This window comes from Mesoplodon densirostris, chromosome 16 (genome assembly GCF_025265405.1).
Source record: "Mesoplodon densirostris isolate mMesDen1 chromosome 16, mMesDen1 primary haplotype, whole genome shotgun sequence".
Taxonomy (NCBI): Eukaryota; Metazoa; Chordata; class Mammalia; order Artiodactyla; family Ziphiidae; genus Mesoplodon; species Mesoplodon densirostris.
In genome coordinates this window covers 87970172-87986761 of record NC_082676.1, presented here as the reverse complement: position 1 = coordinate 87986761, position 16590 = coordinate 87970172, and the positions used below count along the sequence as shown (strand labels likewise).

General features: G+C 63.0%; 1 protein-coding gene across 3 annotated transcripts in view; it reads right to left on the bottom strand.

The window, feature by feature from the left end:
- The window catches only part of C16H7orf50 (chromosome 16 C7orf50 homolog), a 98695-nt gene that overhangs the window by 1965 nt on the left and 80140 nt on the right, over positions 1 to 16590 (bottom strand). For 2 of the 3 annotated variants that reach the window (XM_060077731.1, XM_060077730.1), the window contains 2 exons: positions 5236 to 5396; positions 956 to 1037 (listed from right to left, as the gene is read on the bottom strand). In XM_060077731.1, coding sequence (XP_059933714.1) covers positions 956 to 1037; positions 5236 to 5396 — 243 coding nt within the window. The remainder of the gene's footprint in view (positions 1 to 955; positions 1038 to 5235; positions 5397 to 16590) is intronic. The other variant, XM_060077732.1, reaches the window with a different exon arrangement.

Genomic DNA, 16590 nt, shown 5'->3' with positions numbered 1-16590 from the left:
CTTAACAATTGTAATGAAAGCTACACAATTGCCACAGATGGTGACGACGGCCCCAGATAAATGGATTACAACCCACTGAATAAAACAGGAGAGTCCACGCTGAAGTGGGAAGTCACAGTCCACTGGAGCGGGGGTAGCGAAGCTCTTCCTTATCGGAGATGGGATGAAGGAAACAGAAAAGCCCCAGACAGGGTCACCGAGGGCTAGTGAGAGTGACAAGAGACGGGCAGCCCCTTAAGACACGGGGCCTGTTACTGAAAGAATCAGTAACTCTGTAGGAACAAACCCAACAGCCACCACCCACGTCATGTGATCAACATCGACACCAAGCCACCACTGACCAGCTACGAGGACGAACACTTACGTTTATTTCCCTGAGTCCGGGTGGGGATCTAACCAACAACGCCGGCCACGCCCTGCCACACGACAGCCCTTGCAAGCACATCAGGGTCACGAGGGTCAGTAACATGAGGGACGTGCCAGACCGGACAGGACAGAGGGGCAGACACCGGGTGAGTGCAGTTCTCGACAGGCCCCCGCCCAAGGATGCCACCAAGAACGTGGAGTAGTGACCACGTGACGTGGAGCCCTGACTCAGGCTGGGTTGTTGTCCCGTAGGACGCCCTGGTGTGTAGCAGGCGCACACTGGAGTGTCTGGGGGTGATGGCAGCTCCCAGCCTCAGCCTGATAGCCACACCCCACGAGGATCCACAGGGGGAGGGCGGAACTTCCAAGCATGTGGATGGTGGCCTTCCTGGAATGGCAGCCACCTCCTGCAGCTGGGAGCCTGGAGCTCCACGGATGAGTCCGGCTGCTGGGCAAACCCGGCAGGGGTTCTGACTCCCGACACTGAGCGGGTCCCTCCCCAAGCCCGGGTTTCATCTCTGTAAAACGAAGGGCTGGACGGGGTGCTCCCACAGGGCTTCCCGCCCCCCAACACCGAGTGTGCACCCACCTGGTCACGGTCATACATATGCAGCAGCAGCCAGGTCTGCCTTGTCTTCTGAAACTTCCAGTTCTTGTGCTGCTGGGCCCAGCTGGGGAGGCAAGGACACGACGTCTCAGGTACTGCACAGGAGCCGGAAGGCCTGCACCCACTGGCCTGGGTGGCCTTTCCTTGGCGGGGGGGGGGCGGGACATCTGCAGAGGACCCTCCCAGCGCGAGGGCGGGAGGGGCTCTCAGGGGTCTGCACCAGGAGGACCGTCACCTCCGCACGCCTGCCGGGGACCCTCGGCCAGGACGGCAGGACCAGGGGACACAAGGTCACTTTCTTTCAGCTCTGCACGGCCATCGTTCCACGACTGTAACGTGAACACTCTGAATCTCACAAACTCAGTCCTTCTTCCAGAAATGTTTATCGTGCAGGACGGCAGGACCGCCGACTGGAGCAGGCATGGCCTTCACGCCGTGAGCTGGGAGTCAGGGAGGAGCCAGGAGTCCTGACCCCGAGGGCCACGCAGGGGTCCCATTGGCCCAGCCTGCACGTCACCACCCAAGGGCCTCGGACGCACCGGGCCCCCAGGTGATGAGGATGCTGCGGCAAAGCGCGGCTGGTCCCGTGGAGCCCAGGCTGAAGGGGCCCGAGGTGGAGAAAGCAGGCCACGTCGGGAGCCAGTGCCCAGGGGAGACCCGAACGCTGGGGCGGAGGCCCCGAGACGGACAGAGGTCTGTGTGTCGGGCCCCGGGCGCTGGCGGCCGTGGAGGGGGCAGAGTGCGGGCAGCGGGGCTGCAGGACGGCGGGAGGTCGGCCTCCCTGACCGCCCAGCCGGTCCATTCTCTCAGGACAAGCAGCCCCGTGGCTGGCGGGGCTGAGGCAGAAGCACACGCTTCACGCCTGTGGAGTTTCCCACGTGCCGTGTCACGTGATGGCACAGCCACCCAGGCGCCCCCCCATGTCTGCCCGGGGACCACGGCACTTTGTGTGGCAGCCACCAACCGAGCAGGACCTGGCCACAGCTCCTGCCCTCCTGGGGGACCAACACCCCGCCTGTGCCTGGAGTCCCGCCTCCAGCGCTTAGTGGCGAGGCCGGGGTGACGTGTGTGTCCACAACAGGGCCCGGCTCAGCCTTCTGCAGCCGCAGGGGCGCCCCACCAGGAGGAGGCGGGAGGGAGGGAGGTGGGCGACTCGAGGGAGGGGAGGAAGAAAGGGAGAGAGGAAGGGCCACCAGGCTGGGGAGTCAGCGGTCCCTGGCCATCTCCTCAGGCTCCTCTGCTGGCCCGACTGGGAGGGCGCGCACTGTGTGGGCCACCGCCGCCCGGGGGACCACTCCCTGCTGCCAATAATGACGTAACTGTCTCTCGGCTCCAAACCCACTGCTCATCCTCTGCCCGCGAAAGTGGAGATGGGCCCTTCAAGATGTTTCCTTCCCAGACGGAACAAAGTTACACAGAAGATGCTGGACACATGGGGTGGGGAGGGGGGGGCTTCTTTCCCAGTGCAGGCAAGCAGCCCTCTCTGGTGTCCATGTCCACAGCGGCCCCCCGTGGTTCTGCAGTGCACCGCTTCCCCGCCAAGTCGGCTGGCGCGGCTCCCGTGACCTCCCTGCTGCCCGTGAGCCCCTGCGCTCCCTGGGCTCGGCCCGGCCCCCCACATCTGCTCCTCTGCGGTCTCCAGAGGGCCCTCGCCCTCGCTCCGGTTAAGCAGTCTTTATAATAAAGAACACCCCCGGCACCGGCCCCAGTCCAGTTACTGCGTCGCTCCACCTGCATCGCGCCCTGGCCAACTCATCTGCCCTGGAAGACCTCGCTCTTCCCAGGGTCTCAAGGTCCCTCCTGAGCTGCCAGAGGGTTTGGGAGGGAAGGACCACCTCAGGCCTGGCGCCCTCACTGCTGCATTGGTGACGCAGATGAGCTGGGCATGGGCCCGAAGAACTCCCTCCTCCCTGACCCCAGGGCTCTGACCAGGGTCAGCTCAACCCTGTGGTCCGCCGGGCCCCAGAAGCGGCTCGGGTGTCTGGAGCATCGGACTGGCTTCAGATGGGCTGCCCGGGCCCACGGGGAGCAAAGGGCACCTGGCTGGAGGCCTGGGGGGTGTGCGGCCCCACGGAAATTCACAACGGACAGAGGAGGCGGCTCCCAGACACACCAGGACCACATGAATGATGACCGAGTGACCACAGGGGCCCCCAGCCCCACCCAGAAATGCCTCCCCAGAAGGCAGGGACCCACAGATGGAGCATCTGCGTGATTTTGGCGAGCAGGGGAAGTGAGAGGTCAGAGGTCAGCAGGGAGGGAGCGCAGGCCCTGGGGGGTTAGGCCCGAGCCCGACCCTCTCAAGGGGGTGCTGCACCGCGAGCAGCTCCCACGAGGACGCGGCTCTCAGCACCGTGAGGTCGGGGACGAAGGATGTTCTCATGACCCAGAGGGGTGAGAGGCAGGTACGTGCGCTGCCTGCGGTTAGGGACCCACGGCTGCTCTGAAGCCACAGCACCCCACAGCTTCTGGTCCCCTGGGGGGCGCTGAGCGGGGCCGTCTGAGCTGCTGAGTAGGTCCACCGTCCCCTCCCCAGGACCACCGTCTTCAGAGCAGTCCCCCGACTGACAGCGGAGCCTGCAGGTGCCTCTCTTGGCTGCTTTGTACGGCCGTGTTCACCATGGAAAATATCACCTCAGCTGCAGGTGGAAGGTGCCGGGACGGGACCAGGTGTCAACGAGGGGCCTGCTGGCCACCCCCATACCCCCCAACCCCTGAACACAGCCCAGGGCCAGGCCCAGGGTCAGGGGAGGCTGCCGGGCAGCTCCCTCCGCCGGTGCGCAGGCTGGGCCTCCCCTCCCACTGGGCTCCACGTGGCCCCCGCCGGCCAGCCAACGGTGGCCCCTGCAGGGTGAGGAAGGCACCAGGACTTCCCTGGGCGGGGAGGGAGGCACTGAATCGAAGGCGTGTTTCCTACAGGGAGGCGGGCAGATCTTAACGGGAGCACCCCCACGAGGAAGGAAGGAAGGGAAGGCGCGATCGGAGATCCCAGCAGAGCCGAAGGAGGGCTGCTCCCGGGGTCTCAGGCAGGGCCAGAACAAGGCCCGAGGCTCCCCAGGGCACCCATCCCGGTTATGGCCTGTGTCCCCCTTTGTGCCAGAGCAGGCTCCGGCTGGGGCTGGGGGAATGGCAAGCCCCAGTCCATCCAGCAGGTGGGAGCCCTGCCCGGGCCCAGCGGGGCCCCAGGCTTGGAAGAGACGCGGGGTAGCGTCTAATGTTCCGCCACAGCCTCGCAGGCTTCAGAGACAGCAGGGGGAGCGGGAGGGGGACGGGGGCAAGGAGGAGGGGGAGGCCCGAACCCTGGGCTGCCCGTGCAGATGACTCATCGGTGCTCAGCCCGGTCCAGGAATCTGGAAGATTCCGCTTCATACAGAGCCAAGGAGGCCGGGCAGCTCCTCCTTCTCGGAAGACAGGGCTCTGAAATGCCCCTCTGTCTCCACGGTGCCCCTCCCAGCCTATCGCTGGGTTCACACACATCCTCAGGCCCCTCTGCCCTTCCAGAATCTTCTTCAGGGCCCCCAGAAACTCTGCTCCTGAACCGGCTCCAAGCCACCAACCCCAACCCTTGGCTGGACCTCGAGGATTCCATGAAAGAACACAGGTTCCTGGAGGGAGATGTGGGGTGTGTGCGACCTGTGATGATAGCGATGGTGGTGACGGCAACAATGCTGATGGTGGCAATGACGGTGGGGGGGTGACGTGGATGGTGACGTGGGGGGGGTGACGTGATTGGTGGTGGTGGTGACGTGGATGGTGACGTGGGGGGTGACGTGATTGGTGGTGGTGGTGACGTGGATGGTGACGTGGGGGGGTGACGTGATTGGTGGGGGTGGTGACGTGGATGGTGACGGTGGTGACGTCGGTGCGGGTGCTGATGTAGGTGGGGTGACCAGGTTGACAGTGGCGGTGAGATGCCATCTGCAGCACATGGCCCGTGAGTCCTTCATGGTAGCTCCAAGGCCATCACTCTGGCAGGTTGTCACAACACTATGAGGGGTAGGTGAGTGAGACTCTTTACCTGCATTTTGTTGATCTGAGGTGGAGGCTCAGGGGTAGCCTTGCCCAGGCGCCCGCAACTACTGACCGGTCACCGCTGACCTTGACGGCTGAAGCTACGCTTCTGGGTGCCAGACGCCCAGGCAGGGAGCAGGGGCTCCCCTGGCCCCACAGACACAGCCGCGGAGGCTGCGACCACCCGCCCCCCGGGGGCCCTGAGCCCCCAGCCCGTGTCGGTCTGCCTGCACCCCTCCGGGGCCGCGCACCTGCACAGGTAGTCCAAGGCCAGCGCAGCCCCCGAACGCCTGGCTGCTGGGCTCTGGGCCACGGAGATGCCCGCTTCCTGCAGCCGCCTCCGGGCCTCTTTCTTCCGCTCTTTCTTCCGCTTCCTCTCCAGGACCCGCTGCTCCTCCGGGGACACGGCTCCCTGGAAGCAAGGGGACCGCCATCAGGGCTTCGGGAGCAGCTATCACCGTGGCTCCCTGGACCCGGTGGCCCACCCTGGGCCGCTCGTCCCGGGATCCCGGGGAAAGTCCTGCAGGGTGGGGCGGGTGCTGCACGCGCCCACCGAGGACTCCCACCCCCACCCCAGGCTCCAAGGGCGGCAGGAGGTGCCTGGGAGAGTCTCTCTGGGGCTGAGCGGGAAGGAGGCGCTGGGAGCTGTGATGCGATCCCCCACCCCGCAAAGCAAACAAGAGCGGAGTCCAAGGTCTCCTGAGCTCCCAGGAGACAGGACCCAGCGAGTTCACTGTGTTGCAGGCCGGCAGCCCTGGGGACCCGGCCATGGCCCCAGCACTTCCAGGGAGGCCTCTGGCGCTGGCCCCGCACACCCAGCGTCCACAGCCCCCATCCCGGAGAGCAAGGCACAGCGGGGACCCTCTCATGTCCCGGCAGGCAGGCCGTCATAAATGCCAATCCCTGACAACCTTTGTGTTCCCACTCCACTCCCGCTCCTTCCGGAATCTTCTCAAACAAAAGAGCTGCTTTTGGGCTTCCCTGGTGGCGCAGTGGTTGGGAGTCCGCCTGCCGATGCAGGGGACGCGGGTTTGTGCCCCGGTCGGGGAGGATCCCACGTGCTGCGGAGCGGCTGGGCCCGTGAGCCATGGCCGCTGAGCCTGCGCATCCGGAGCCTGCGCTCCGCAACGGGAGAGGCCACAAGAGTGAGAGGCCCGCGTACCGCAAAAAAAAAAAAAAAAAAAAAAAAAGAGCTGCTTTCCCCAGCTCCTCCTCCTCCATAAACCACCTGGGATTTACCTGCCGTGGAGCTTCAGGACTGCACCGGGTGACTCCTGGCAGCCCTGACAGGGGACACACAGCCCACCTGCCCAGGAGGTACCTCCATATGGGGCTCAGGGCTCCTTTCCTGGGGAGGAATGGTGACCCGCCGCCTTGCACGGATGCTCCACGCAGACCTGACCCACACTGCACTGTAGCCGGGCAGAGAGGCAGGGGGACAGTGAGGGGGAGGGGGAGAGGCAGGGGGACGGGGAGGGGGAGAGGGAGGGGACAGCGAGGGGGAGGGAGGGGGGAGAGGCAGGAGGCTGGAACAGCCTGGAGGACAGGGCAGCAGGGGCTGTGACCACACAGCTGCCCGAGGGGTGTGTGTTTGCTTTAAAAATCACAACCATGCCTAAAACACCAGCGCCAGTAACAATCAGACTTCCGCTGACAGGGAATAAAACCAGATTTTCAAAATAGGATATTCTTCACTGGAGTAACACTGGCTCATAACGTTATGTAAGTTTCTACTTCTGCGGACCCAGCAGCGTGCTCACGACCCAACCTTTAGTTTCCATCTGTCACCCTGGGGTTGAGCCTCTAACCTGCCCCACGCTCCCCCATCCCTCCCTTCTGGTAGCCACCACCCTGACCTCTGTATCTTCTGTTTGCCTGCTTGTGTTTTAGATTCCACGTGAGTGAAATCACACTGTCTGACTTATTCCAGCACTACTACACCCTCCAGGCCCCTCCACGTTGTCACAAATCCCAAGTGGGGTGCGCTGGGGTCTAGGAGACACACCCCCTGGCTCACAGAGAAGCTGGCACTAAAAGCGGCAGGCCAGCCCTGCCCCTCTGAGCCACGCAGGGGGGCACTGCACCGGCCACCAGGCCCTAAGTCCCGGGAAGGGTCAGGGCTGGGGATTGGCCAACACTGACCCCCAAGGGAGACCAGCAGGTTGGGCAGGTCTGCGAAGGGAATGGAAGGGTCAGAGGCATCTGCCCCCAGGGTGGACGCACCCCCTCCACGGCTCCCGCTGTCACTAGGACACGGTGGTGTCCTCCAAATCCAGGTCCAGGCCCCTGCTGCCCAACCCCCTGACCCTATGGGGTGCTGGCTGCTTCCCCGAGGCTGAGCCCAGTCACACAGGAGACAGGAGCCAGGTCCCGCTCCCTGAGGGCTCTTGGGGTACTCTGCGGGCCCAGTGATGGCCTGAGGTGCCACTGTCCCCACGGAAGGGCACAGGAAGGAGGCTGTAGGGGTACATGGCCAGGGCTCTAGCGTGGGCCTGGGAGGGAGGGGACGTGGACCCCGGCAGTCCCATGGAGGGGGGCACCTGAAGGGTCCAACCGCCTCTCCTGGGGCTGCTGGAACGTCCAGCGTTAAGGACCTAGGTCTTGTATTAGGCACGGACTCTGGAAACTACAAAAAGGGCTTCTTTCAATCACTCTCGCTTTGGCCGGTGGTGTCCCTGCCGTGGCAGTGGTGGGAGCCCACACACTCCGTGGGCCCCGAGAGGAGCTGTTCGGAGCCATGAGGCCCAGGGGCTGGGGTCCAGGCAAGACACAGGGGCGGCAGCCAGGGGAGCTGGGGGCCCGGGGCAAACACTGAGCTAACTGGACTCTCGAGAAAAGCTGGAAACGCATGTTTACAAGTGAATCTCCTAAACTTTAAATGCTGGCTATTCCAACTAAACAACGTACACTACCGGGCCAAACCCTGGTGTGGACCACGTGAGGAAGCCAGCACCTTTGACCCCCTGGGCTCTACACACCTGCCCAAGCCCAGGGACGGTCCCCCTGTGGGACCTGTGTCCTCAGGCCTGGGGGCCCCCGCCCCTCCCACTGGTACTGCTGGCGGGGGGACAGCCCACGAAAACACAAGACCATCTGGAAGGAAGGCAGGAGTCCACAACCGCAGCCTGTGAGGGCCCTTCTGGGGACCAAGTTTCAGGGGAAGGAGAAGCCACACCCCCAGAAAGCCCTGCGGACCATGGCCACCCCGGGACTCCCCGCGGGCCAGGCCTGCTCCTGGGCAAGGCCTGGGGGCAGCAGGGGCAGCGCTGTTGACACGACGGCTCTCTGGAACACAGACCCCCTCCTCCCAGCTTAGCATGACCACGGGGAGCCGACTGCTGGGGCCGCCTCGGAAGCACCACACCACGCTGCTGCTCCAGGCAAAACACGGGACCTCACACGAAGTGAGGTGAAAACTTAAATTTCAGCAACGTATCCCCCTCTCCAGTTAGAGCTCTTCAGGGGTATGTTTCAAAGGGCACAAAAACAACTCAACCTGTGTCGAAGACCTCTGGCAGGATGTGCACCCAAGCTGATCAGCCACGGCTGCCCTGGAGGGCCCCGAAGGACCCTAGAGGACCCCGGAGGACCGTGGAAGGCCCTGGAGGACCGTGGTGGAGCCTGGAGGGCCCTGGAGGTCCAGGTACGAATTGCATACACGCATGAATGCCTGCATGCACCATATTAAGTAACGTAGCACATGGCTGATTAAAGGTGCATTTAGCACTTAAATCCTTACCGGCTTCTGGGCAACGTAGGCACTGAGTACATCCAGGAAATGCACTAAATAAACAACAAAACAAAAGGAAACGTGCTGACTTCTTACGGGAAGAGCGACACAGAGAAAACACAACTACATGAAGGAAGCATCCAGCCCCCGTGACTCTGGGCAAGAGACACAGAGCAGAAACAGCATGCCCTTGATTTGGAAAGGTTTCCACAGGCTCAGTTCAGGCAGAGAACCCTCTGATTTTTATTTATTTATTTTTTTTTTAGCGGTACGCGGGCCTCTCACTGTTGGGGCCTCTCCCGTTGCGGAGCACAGGCTCCGGACGCGCAAGCTCAGCAGCCATGGCTCACGGGCCCAGCCGCTCCACGGCACGTGGGGTCTTCCCGGACCGGGGCACGAACCCGTGTCCCCTGCATCGGCAGGCGGACTCTCAACCACTGTGCCATCAGGGAAGCCTGAACCCTCTGATTTGAAGGACAGGCTCGGGTCCTTCAGGCCAGGAGGCCCATCAGCCCTTGTCCACAAGCAGGGTGCCTGGACCCCTGGCGGGCCTTGTGCTCTGGCCACCGGCCCTGTCCTGACCCCGAGACAGGCGGTGTCGCCGGTCACACCCCAGCCAGAACCAGAAAGTGAAAACCCACAACCCTGCCCCCATGGGAGGACCCCGGGGAGCCCAGGGGGTCCTGTAACTTCAAGGCACTGGAAGCACGAGCAGAATGTGCAGGGGGACCCCCACTCCCTCCGTGATCCCTTGACCCCTTGAAGCGAGGCTGGCACCGACCGCTGGCGCCACAGACTGGACTTCAGTCCCTGGTCCCTTCGTGGAGGACTGGCCAGGAATGCAGGTAAAAGCGGGACACTCCGGAAGGACGGTCACCGTGGGACAGCTGCCCCCAGGGGAGGACCCCTCGCCCCGCACCTCCCCAGCCACTTCCGTAATGCGGACAGGCCTGCCCCGCCCCTGCCGGTGACACTACGGGGGTGGGGGGTTGGGGCCAAGACTCGGGGAGTAGCACCAGAGCTTCGGGCCCTGGCCCGCGGGCGCGGGGCCATTAGGAGACACTGACAGGGGAGGCGTCCTGCAACGCTCCATCGACCGGGCACAAGAGGCCCCCCGTCCCCACTGCCTTGCGAGGGCGTCCCAGGTTCCAAACGGGCCTCTCTTCCAGCCACCTTTTTCCTTCTCTCCAGTCTCAGGGAGCGAAGTCTTCATCTATGAACCGAGGCTGACCCAGGAGGGTGGGGCAGGCCCCGCAGAGGCCCCGGGAGGGTACAGAGGAGCCCATCTGCTAGATGGGTCGGTTCTCCTTCTCTGGGGTCCCCCTGCACCCCGACCATGTGTCAGGCTTTCAGGTGAGGCTTTCTCGAGTTGTGTGTGCATTTGGAGATGGGCGGTCCTGGGGACCCCTCTGTCCCAGTGTGGTTCCCCCCAGGGCCTCTCAGGCCCCACTCTGGGCGGGGCTCCTAGACCACCACGACCTCCCTGACCTCCCGCGTGGGCTCCCACTGGCCTGGCTCAGACCCCCTAGTCAGCTCCTGCCCAGGGCTTTGAACTGGATTCGCCCGGAGGCCCCAACGCACAGGAAGGGGTGGGGGGGGGGGTCTGGCTCTCCACGCTGGGGGTCACAGGTCTGGGGGGGAGCCAAGGAAGGAAGGGTCAGCTGGGGTGGCCTGAGACGGGCTACGTTTGGGGGGCCCCTGCTGCCTCGTGCTCACAGGTTACACCACACAGCTGCGGGGGACAGTGTAGCCCGGGCGGGGGTCTCCTGCCTGCAGACCCTCTGGTCCCCCACCAGCTCAGGAGAAGCTTGTGGAGCCAGGCAGTTCTGAGCCCCGTGCTGCCGGGGCACCGTGCAGGGGCCGCTCTCTCCGCCTCTGAGCTCAGGCCCAGAGCCAGGTCCGGCTCAGCTGGGGGGTTGGGGGGGGAGAGGGAAGGGGACAGCTGACAGCGGGATCTCTGACCCTGACGCCAGCAGAGCTGGGGGAGCCCCAGGGGCGTGGGCTCAGAGGGACCAACGCGGTGGGGAGAGAGCAGTGCCCGTCACCCACGTGTTCCTCAGAAGCCTCCTACTTCAAACAGCATCGAACTCAGCGTCGGGGTCCACCTTCCCTTCCACCACCCGGCAGGTGCCACTGGGCAGTGGTGGCCGCGGACGTGCCTTGATGAGGAGCCTGGGCTCGGCTGGAGCCAGCAGTGCAGGGACCCCCCCGGGTGGAACTTCCAGGCCCGGGTCGGGGGTCGGGGGGGCTGCTCCTTGCTGACCACTGACACACGGGGACAGGGTCATCGGCCAGCCTGCTGACAGAGGACGCGGGGTGGGGCCCCTAACCCACCCACTCTGTCCAGGCGAAACCCATCAACCACAGGACTAGGGAACTAGAAAGGTGTGCGTTAAAAATCCTTGCCAATGAAACATGAACCTGAACCAGGGATGAGCTGTGAGGCGTGACCTGACCCCAGTGTGAGGGCTGGGTTTAGGGTCAAAGTGACCCTGAGGTGGCGGGGGCAGGGGCCCGGGCAGCACAAGTGGTCCAGTCACTCGGCTCAGCTGTCTGTCCACAGGCCAGACAGCGTCCCCAAGGGCACGGCGACTCTCCAGAGGTGGTCGGAGCGCAGGTCCCTGCCAGGCACCCCCCGCAGAGTGATCCTTAACCACAGGTCTCTGTTCAAACACCGCCGAGGCCAGGAGCACCGGCTTCTCTCCTGGAAGTCCCATGGAGCCGGCTGAACCTTGAAGCGACAGGAGGAGCTCCGGGGTGGAAGGGAGGGCACCTGAGAGGAAGCTGGTCCCAGACTTGGCGCCTCCCCAGGCCACACAGCCCCCTCTTCCTTCCGCTTCTGAAGCCAGGCATCCGTGGGCAGGATGCCCAGTCCCCGCCTGCAGCTCCTTTGAGACACTGCTTCAGCTTGAAAACTAAACCTTAATCAGAAGCATTACTGCAATTATTAAAAGTCAAAAGGGAAACTCATGGCAGCCAATCAATTCCTTTTTCCTTTCCTGAAAATGATGAAGAACAAAAGAGGGAGTGTTTCCTGTAACATTTAAATAAAACTTTGTGTTTTGAAATAACTAGACGCAACTTGAAGGCAACACAGACGCCATGAGCCTCCCCCCCCCCCAACCAGCTTCCCTGCAGAACAAGAGCAGAAACACACAGGAGACACTAAGATTTCAGTTACAAATTGTTAAATTCTTTTAACGCTCATTCCCCCAACCTGTGAGTGATGCTGAATTTCCTCTGCTAATTCAGAAATAGAAACAGTGGTATGTACCCCTTTCATTTTATTTGCAGTACTCTGATTAAAACTAGAACAATTCCAGGGAGTTCCCTGGTGGCCTAGCGGTTAGGATTCCGGGCTTTCATTGCTGCGGCCCGGGTTCAATCCCCGGTCAGGGGACTGAGATCCCACAAGCCTCGCAGCTCGGCCAAAAAAAACCCAACCCAATTCCAAACAACTTCAGAAAGCATGCACACAATGCAGGGGGCTGCTCTGATCAACCCCGTGAGCGGCTGGGCTGGGGAAGTAGGGACGCTGCGAGCACCGTGGGCCGTGGGTGGCGGGCCCGGTGCCCTGCAGAGCTGCCGCTGCTGCTGCCGGTGCCGGTGCTGAGGCAGACACGGGCTCTGGCCTCAAGGAGCGCACGGCCGGAGGTAAGTGAGCTCCTGGAGGACAGGGACAGCGGCTGCCCCGGGCTGAGCGGCCGTTCAGAGCAGGGCACAGCTCCTCCATCCAGATGCTGCAGAGACCAGACGTTTTCAAATGCGTGAACCAGGATACACAAGCACAGGGGCCCACGCTGAAACAGATACCAGATCACAAAATACAGCCTCCGTGCTTCATGACCGCACCCAGGGCAGATCCACGTGAGCCGACACTGCGAGAGGTCCCTGTACAGTACACGAAAGCCTGGCCCCGCCGCCCACCCCCCAGGGCCACTGTGATCTGCTGTCAACACGCACAGCACAAGGAAACGCTCAACCCCAGTGGGTCCCAGCATCAGTGACACAGAGCCCTCCCAAGAACCCTGCCCAGCGCCGCCCCGCCTGCAGCCCCGGCCTCTACCACCACACAGCACCTGGGACAAAGGGCGTCCCTTCCCGGGCCCACGTCTCTCCCCTTCCCAGCCCATCACCCCCTGGTCCCCTTCCACATGGGTCTTGGACGATATGACGAAACCGCCAGACCCTCTTGGCCAGAAACACACGTGGATCCCGCCGGAGCCCAGCTCCCGGGTTACAGAGGAAGAGGTGAGGGTTTCGAGGGGTGGGGGCGTCGCCACGGCAACGGCCATGGCCCAGGCGGGGGGCTGTGCTACTGAGGGACGGTGGCCCCTTGCAAACAGGCCAGGGCTCTGGGAAAGGTCTTCCACATCAACTGTTTCAAACCCCGTGGCCTTGGCTGCCAGCAGGACCTGCCCCCGACCTGGGCTGGAGACACTGGCCCTTGTCAGAGACCAGCTTCAGAACAAAAACTCTGAGCACGGCTGCACGCTCAGCGGGCCGGGGGCATCGGCGACCAGAAGACTTAACTTCCATTCTGTTCTCTTCTGCAAGGATTAAAATGAACGTTTGCTACGTGCCAATATGCGCTTGAGAAGCCAGAAGACACACGAAACACAGATCAGGGTGCCGAAGTCAGGGAGTGGATGACCAGCCCTACGAAACTCTCTCAAGGTCCCCCGAGCTTCAGCCTGGATGACGGAAGGACTCTTGGCTCTCCCAAGGCCGTGCTGTGATCAACTTCTCATCTCCTCTGGACAGGGGTCCCGGCCAGCAAGGACAACCTCTCCGCAAGGCCCACACCTGCAAGATTGGGGGGGGGGCGGGCAGGACCCCCTCTGGCCTGTAGACAGCAGGAGGCCTGGTTTAACTGCCCTGAGACAGGAACTGTGTTTACAGAGATCAGGTTCGTTTCTGGAAGCAGGAAGTCCTGAGATATTTACTCATTTTACCTTTTCACAGGCTGTCCATCCGTTCCTGCCCTTGGATGGACAATAGAGCAAAGCCAGGCTACAGCTTCGGGGGACAGCTAGGATGGGGGAGATCCCTCGGCTCCCTTGAGAGGCTGCGATCTAGGGAGGAGGCGGGGGCAGAGCCCGCAGGGACACGTGGTCAAAGGAGAGCCAAAGCCAGCAGGTGCACGGGCAGGTCAGCACCGGCACGCGAGGCCCAGGACCTGGACCCGGGAACCTGGTGCACCCAGCGCCTCCCCCACGAGACGCCGTGTCCGACAAGCCCGGGCCAGGGGCCTCGGGGGGCACAGGCTGAGCTGTGGCCGAGCTGACGCAGGCCTGTGGGGGGAGCGTGAGGAGCACCCGGCTCCGGGGTCACATGGGCACCCACGGGCTGGGGGCGGGGGCAGGCCTGGTCCCCGGCACAGCAGGCCCTCGCGCTCACGTGCTGCTGAGGTGCGGCACGGAGACCTCAGGGCCACTGCGGTCTTAGGTGAGACCCCAGACCCCACGGGAGAGGGACAGAAGAACAGAGGAGACGCAGCCTGTCCCATCAGGGAGCGCTCCAGCCCACAGGAACGAAGCGGGTAAGAGGGCCCCGCGACCTACTCCTCCTCCGGCAGCATTTCCACTTCCAGAGCGGCTACCCTGCTTCCCCGATGAGCCCCGGGGCGGGGGTGGGCTGAGGAGGTCCAGCGATTCTTCTTAGCAGGCATTCATGGGGGGTGGCTTTCGTTGGCTGATTTTTAGCAGGAACCTGGCTCCTACACACCCAGTCTTTAAGGCCTCCTGGGGACACAGACTGCCACCCACCCCCACTGCCCACTGGAGATCTTCATTCACAGCCCCAAGGTCTCCCACCAGCAGGCCCAGGACCCCACACCCCCTTCCCAGCTGCAGAGGGCACAGGCCTTCCTGGCCCCCAGATCCCAAGAGCCACCCGCTCTCACTGCTTCCCAGAATCTCGGCTGAGCTTTTGGGTTAATCTCGCCCATATCCAGGGAGCAAACAGGCCCTGGCTGGCTGGCCTCTGCAGGAGCTCTGATGTCCACGCGCAGGACCGGCCCGTGGGCCCTCCTTGGTTCTAGGCAGGAGGATGATTTACAACCCTCCCCATCGCTTTCGCTGCTGAGAGGCCAACACAGGCTTGGGGCCCAGCTGCGCTCTGCACGGTCAACAGCCTAATGTGGACTGTCCCGGTATCGGAAGGCAAAGGTCACGCAGGGTCCGCTTCGTGTATTCAGAGAAGCTGCCCCCCCCCCCCCCGCTCTGCAGGCCCGGCCACGCCCACCTCCTCCCTACCAGAAGCTGCTTTCTTTTCATCTTTGGAAACGTGTGACTGACCAGGAGTTCAGGCTGCATTTTGTGTTTAACCTGGAAATGCAGTTCCGGGAGATGGACAGCCAGCGTGGGCAGAGCTGAGTACGAATAGTACGAACTGCGAGTCTAGATACAACGTTTAACACACAGAGAGCGAAACTTCCAACAACTTCTGAAAAAGGAGCGGACAGTCGTTCCTAATTCACAGTACTGATCGTGCCATTTTAATGAAAATCAGATTCTGAACGTAGGAGAAGCATACCACGAGACCACAAAGACCTCTCTCCCCCCCATACTCGAGGTGGGCCTGAGGCGCCAGGCTTCCCACAGCGTCCGACGCTGCCTCCCTCAAAGCAAAAACAATCCCACTTTTGCTCAAGATTTTCAATTACGTTTTCACCCCTTGTCAACCCAGCAGACTCTGGACTGTCCTCTTCCCCAGCGGCTTCTGCGCCTTGCGTCCTTGGGAGAGAAAACTGCACGACCGGGCGCAGAGCAGATACACCCGTTTGGGGCCGCGTCCTAACCCACCGCGGGCCTTACAGGGGCCCAGCTGCCCTCCAGCCCCGCAGGCACCAGGCTGCAGGCTCTTCAGGCAACAAAACAAAACAAAACATGTTAGTGGTTCCAAAAGAAGGAAACAGGAAAATCCAAAGGCTTCGTTAAACGCGCAGGTAGCACCTCACGATGTCAGCTCCATCCGCTGTTAAGTGTAACTTCCAAAGTCATTTCATCACACTAGGAAACTACTGATGGACTTCTTCCCCCCACACTTTGTAAGAATTCCTGAGTGTAACAATGAATTAAAAAACTAAACACTCACATTGCCAAGTAAAGAGCTACGCATACCCAGGTAATTTCACAAGCAAAATGGTAGATGCCCTGGTGGGTTCCGCCCCCAAGCCCTGACACTCAATGCGCTCTGTGGCGGTGGACCCCGCAGGGCTAAAGCCTCCGGCTACAAAGGCCCCGAAGGCGGGTCGCCAACGGTGATGACAGCCCAGCCTGGGGGAGGGGGCAGCGACGTGGTCCAGACCACTCCCCGCTCTTACAGAGAGAAGGTGGGGCCGGCAGAGCCCAGGGGACTGGCGTGGGTCCCGGGACGGAAGAAGCAGCCCACGGTCGGCGGGCACCCGAGGCCTCGCCCGGGGAGAAGGAGGCGCGGCGCGTCGAGTCGCGTCTCAGAGCCCCAGCCCCTCCGCGGTTCAGGACCCCGGGCCCGGAGGACTGGGCGCTCCGGATCCCCTCGTCTGGAAGCGGGACTAAGCAGCCGGGCCCCTCCTCCTCCTCCCCGCCCCCGCCCCCGGTTTCGGGTCTCCAGGGCGCCGCCGAGCCCCCGCCCCGCCTTGCAGGACGGACCCCCACGCCTCCCAGCCCCCACGGCCTGCTCCCGGCCCGGCGCACTGACCTCCGCGTCCCAGGCCGCCAGGTGTGCCCGGGACCGCGGCACCTCCGGGCCGCCGCAGCCCCCGCGCACTGCGCATGTCAGGCCGGCTAGGCTCGGCTGGAACCAGATCCAGCCGGCTGGGCGGTGACGCAAACACGCGGCTGGGCGTGTGGGCGGGACTCCTGGTGAGGCGGAGTCAGGCGGTGGGCGGGGT